General features: G+C 42.5%; 1 protein-coding gene across 1 annotated transcript in view; it reads left to right on the top strand.

Annotated features, from left to right (window-relative positions):
* The window catches only part of LOC126504019 (DNA mismatch repair protein Msh2-like), a 6,573-nt gene extending 3,250 nt beyond the window's left edge, over positions 1 to 3,323 (top strand). The window contains exons 2-3 of the mRNA XM_050145997.1: positions 1,324 to 1,478; positions 2,991 to 3,323. Of these exons, the coding sequence (XP_050001954.1) occupies positions 1,324 to 1,478; positions 2,991 to 3,323 (488 nt within the window). The remainder of the gene's footprint in view (positions 1 to 1,323; positions 1,479 to 2,990) is intronic.
* The last annotated feature ends 2,044 nt before the right edge of the window (positions 3,324 to 5,367 follow it).

Here is a 5,367-nt window from a genome sequence, read left to right as displayed (position 1 = left end):
GCCAGCAGGTGTGCACCGCAGGTCAGGGTGTGCACTGCAGGCCAGCAGGTGTGCACCGCAGGTCAGGGGTGTGCACTGCAGGTCGGGTGTGCACCGCAGGTCAGGGGTGTGCACTGCAGGCCAGCAGGTGTGCACTGCAGGTCGGGTGTGCACTGCAGGTCAGCCCTCTGAGAATTCTGTGTTGATTATAGGAAAATAGATTACCCATAACCAAAAGATGCGTGTAGCCTGGCAGTTTATTATAATCATAAATGTAGTAAAATTGAATTTTAGAACATCATCATATTTTATTTGATAAAAGTTTATCACATTCAACCCATTGGGAGCTTGAAGCATTTCCAGAGTTCCTATGAAGTATTTCAGGATGCTGAAAAGATTGGATATCACTATGCATGTCTACCAGTACATAAAAGTCTGTTATGTATTGTTGGAACAGGCTCCACACATATTAGACTTAGTGATGCGGAACAGTGTGTGGACTGTGGTTATGTAAGAGGGAAGTACAGAGATTTCCATTTGCCGGTCAGTATAGACTGAAGGTGTAGCCTGTAACCGTAACTGCTGTGCGAAGGGGCAAAAGGGAGGCTTTGCTCCTGAGTTCTGTGGACAGGCGGTGAGTGACTGGGTTTTGTTTGTTTTGTGTTGCTGAGAATCTAACCCAGGAGTCACCCTTGTTGGGGAAATGCTTTAATGCTGAGCCATAAACCCCAGCCCTGAGCAATTTCATTTTGTTCTAAAGATTTATTTATTGTGCATAGTGTTTTGTCTACGTGTTTGCCTGCAGTCCAGAAATGGGCGCCAGGTCTCATTACAGATGGTTGTGAGCCACCATGTGGTTGCTGGGAATTGAACTCAGGACCTTTGGAAGAGCAGCCAGTGCTCTTAACACTGAGTCATCTCTCTAGCCCTAGCAATTTCATTTTAAAGAACTCCAAAGTCCTTCATAAATTTATTTTTATTCATTTATTTATTTTGTGTGCTGTGTATGGGTTTAAACAGTGCAGTTAGGTATGCAGGATTTGGGTCTTCCTTCCACCCAGGGTACCAGGGATTGAAAGATCGCCTTGGTGGCAAGTGCCTTTAGTTCACTGAGTTATCTACAGATAGCCCTGTGTTTATTTGTTTTGAGATAGTATTTGGCTATTTAGTCCAGGCTGCCCTCCTGATCTGAAGGGATCCCTCAGCCTCAGACTTCAGGTAGCTAGTGCCCGGCTTGTAGTGTGTGTTTGTTCATTTAACAGTTTGTTGTGGAGCGCTCGAACGTGTGTTACCTCAGCGTCTCACCTTTAACATTTAATTGTATTTATTTATTGTCTGTTTTAGGGGCAAAGACACTGCAGAGTGTTGTGCTTAGTAAAATGAATTTTGAGTCTTTTGTAAAAGATCTTCTTCTGATTCGTCAGTATAGAGTTGAAGTTTATAAGAATAAAGCTGGAAGTAAGGCCTCCAAGGAGAACGATTGGTATTTGGCATTTAAGGTAATTATATTTCTTTTCAATGTTTATTTTAGAAAATAAAAAATCCAGTGCATGTTTTACTATATTAACTAGGCTATGATAACAAAATGCTTTGAGAAATTTTGGTACAGTGGGTTTTTGTTTTTTTGAGACAGTTTCTCTGTGTAACCCTGCCTGTCCTGGAACTTGTTCTATAGACCAGGCTGGCCTCAGACTCACAGAGATCCGCCTGCCTCTGCCTCCCGAGTGTTGGGATTAAAGGCGTGCGCCACCACTACCTCCTGGCCTAATCTTTCTTTTATAAATACTATATTTGTGTCTTTGTATATATATTTCTCATTAAAGGTGTAGATTCAAATAAGCCTGGAATTTTTTTGTTTTGATTTTTTTCAAATTTACTATTTGTTTGTTTGTTTATTTATTTGAGATAGCCTCTTTCCATGGCCCAGGCTGGCCTTGTATTGAGCTCTGTCATCCTGCTGCCTTAGACTCTCATGTGCTGAGAAGTTTGAAAATCACTTTTAGCAAAATAATTTTTTTAATTTTTTTCTTGTTGTTGTTTTTTGTTTGTTTTTTCAAGACAGGGTTTCTCTGTGTAACAGCCAGGCTGGCCTTGAACTCAGAAATTAACCTGCCCCTGTCTCCTAGTGCTGGGTTTAAAGGCTTGCGCCACCAACACCTGGTCTTGGCAGAATGGTTTTTAGATGTGTCTAAGTTACAAAAGCAACTTGGAGCCAGGCATGGTGTTGTGTGTTCAAGGTAGGACAGTTCATTATTCTCAGGCCAGGCTAAGCTTCGAGGGAAGCCCATCTAGAGAGAAAATGGTAACTTCAGCTGGGCATGGTGGCCTTTCATCCCAGCACTCAGGTGGCAGAGGCAGGTGGATCTCTGGGAGTTGGAAGCCAGCCTGGTCTGCAAAGTGAGTTCCAGCACAGGCAGGGCTGTTACCCAGAGAAACTTCCTCGAAAAACCACATACATGCGGGGGCTGGAGAAATGGCTCAGTGGTTAAGAGCACTGACTGCTCTTCCAGGGGACCCTGGTTCAATTCCTAGCACCTACATGGCAGCTCACAACTGTCTCTAACTCCAAGATCCAACACCCTCACACAGACATACATACAGGCAAAACACCAATAAAATAAAATTAAAAATAAAAAAAACACATACATACACACGTGCGTATGCACGCACGCAAGCAAATTGAAGATATACAGACAAGCATTTTTTTATGTTATTTATTCGTTTATGTATTTATTATGTATATAGTATTCTGCCTGTATGCCTACCCGCAGGCCAGAAGAGGGCACCAGATCCCATTACAGATGGTTATAAGCCACCATATGGTTGCTGGGAATTGAACTCAGGACCTCTGGAAGAGCAGCCAGTGCTCTTAACTGCTGAGCCATCTCTCCAGCCCCGACAGGCATGTTTTTTTTAAGAGAACAAAATTCATCAAGTTTAGATATTTTATTCACTAGCAAAAAATTTAAATATCTTCAAAATTTCTTAAAAATTGCTTTGATTTTTCTTAGGCTTCTCCTGGCAATCTTTCTCAGTTTGAAGACATTCTTTTTGGTAACAATGACATGTCATCGTCCATTGGCGTCGTGGGTGTTAAGATGTCCACAGTCGATGGTCAGAGACAGGTCGGAGTTGGGTATGTCGATTCCATCCAGAGGAAGCTGGGACTGTGTGAGTTCCCTGATAATGACCAGTTCTCCAACCTTGAGGCCCTTCTGATTCAGATTGGACCAAAGGAATGTGTGTTACCCGGAGGAGAGACTGCCGGCGACATGGGGAATCTGAGGCAGGTAAGGGAATCCAGTCTAGGAAAGTCGTTAATATCCCTTACCCCGTATTGCTGAAGCCAGGACTTCTAGAATGCTGGGTAAGTGCTCCGCTACTGAGCTGTGATTCCAGCTGATGAGGTTCATTTGTGGGGCAAGAAACTGTAAATTTTAATTAAAATTGTGTTTATTTGGGGAACCACATTTGATACTTAGCTTTGAGAGAAACTTGGAATCCTTAATGTCTTCAGGACCAGTGTTTGGATAAGACTTGCTCTGCCTTGGATCTCTTTCCCCTCTCCCTTTCTGTCTTCACTTTAAGAAAATAATTATTACAGTAACTATTACTGTATTTAGCATGGTTTATAAAGAACATACAGTTATTTAAGATATATTTATTTTGCGTACTTCTGGGAATCTTGGCCAGGAACATGCTAAGCAGGTACTTACTGTAGCACTGAGCTGTATCAACCCAGACCTAGAGGTTTATTTAAACAATTTTTTTAAGATTTATTTATTTTATATACAGTGTTCTGTCTATGTACGCCTGCAGGCCGAAAGAGGGCACCAGATCTCATTATGTGAGCCGCCATGTGGTTGCTGGGAATTGAACTCAAAACCTCTGGAAGAGCAGCCAGTGCTCATAAAACCTGAGCCATCTTTCCAGTCCCAATTTTTAAAGTTTTTTTGAGTCATGGTCTTAATGTGATAGTCCAGGTTATCCTAGAACTCAGCCACCTGCCTCAGTATCTGGGTTCTGGGATTACAGGTAAAAACCACCACATATGGCTTCTGATTTTTTTTTTTAATCTTTATCAAAGTTTTGTTTGTGTCATTTGTGTGTGTGTGTGTGTGTAGTTTTTTACTATTTAGATTTGCTTAAGATAGTGTCTTGTGTAGCCAAATCTGACATTGAACTTCAAAAAAAATTAGAATTTTTTTGTTTAGTTTTGTTTGAGATGGTGTCTTAGGGTTTCTATTGCTGTGAAGAGACACCATGACCATGGTAACTCTTACAAAGGAAAACATCAGAAGTTTAGTCCCTTGTCCTTATGGTGGGAAACATGTTGGCACCCGGCAGCCGTGGCACGGGGGAGGTAGCTGTAGAGGCAGTAGGAGGAGAGACACTGGGAGTGGCTTGAGCATTTGAAACCCCAAAACCCACTTCCAGTGATACACCTCTTCCAACACGGCCACTCTTCCTAATAGTGCCCTCCCTGGTGACCTAGCATTCATACACATGAGTCCGTGGGAGCCATTCCTATTCAAACCACTGCATAGGGTCTCATTATGTAGTCCTGGCTGTCCTGGAACTTGCTGTGTAGATCAGACTGGCCTCAAACTCACAGAGATCTAGCTGCTTCTGCCTCATAAGTACAGGGATTAAAGCTGTGCACCACCATGCCCAGCTGAAAATTTATGGGTGCTTTACCTGAACACGTGCATATGCAGCACATGAATGCCTGATGCTCAGGGACGTTAGAAGAAGGCATTGGATTCTTGGAACTGGAGCTATAGGAGGTTCTGAACCACCATGTGGGTGCTGGAAATTAAACCTTGGTCTTCTGGGAGAGCACCCTGGGCTCTTAACTACTGAGCTATATCCCCAACCCTGGTAGGTATTTTTTTTAAGGGGATGTTCTATCTAACTGTATAGTCCAGCCTGGCCTGTCTCCCAAGGGCTATAGGCGTGTACCGCCTTGCTGACCTGATAACACCCACTGCCCTTGCAATCCTGGGCATTGGGAAGGTTTGCAGCATGCCAGGCAAGTTCTCTAGTACTGAACTTATCCCTAGCATCTCTTAGAAAGGGTCTCAGTCTGTTACTCGGGTTGTCGTCCCGTTTGCTATCCTGCCTCAGCCTTTTAATTGCTAGAATTAAAGGTGTGCATCACCGCACCAAGCAAGGAACTTTTTTGAAAGTTTTTCTTATAACTTTAAAGCTGAATTAATAGTTTGTAGGTTTTTTTTTTGTTTTTTGTTTTTTGTTTTTTTTTTTGTTTTGTTTTGTTTTTTTTTTTTGCTTTTCTTTCTTTCTTTAATGAATGATGGGGTCTTTTTTTGTAGCCCTGGCTAACCTGGAACTCTTTATGAAGACTAGACAGGAATCTACCTCTGCCTC

The sequence above is a fragment of the Alexandromys fortis genome, unplaced genomic scaffold (genome assembly GCF_014885135.2).
Source record: "Alexandromys fortis isolate MF-2015 unplaced genomic scaffold, M_Fortis_MF-2015_v1.1 scaffold_42, whole genome shotgun sequence".
In the NCBI taxonomy this organism is placed as follows: Eukaryota; Metazoa; Chordata; class Mammalia; order Rodentia; family Cricetidae; genus Alexandromys; species Alexandromys fortis.
The sequence above is the reverse complement of the archived record's forward strand: the minus strand, read 5'-3'. Positions and strand labels throughout refer to the sequence as shown.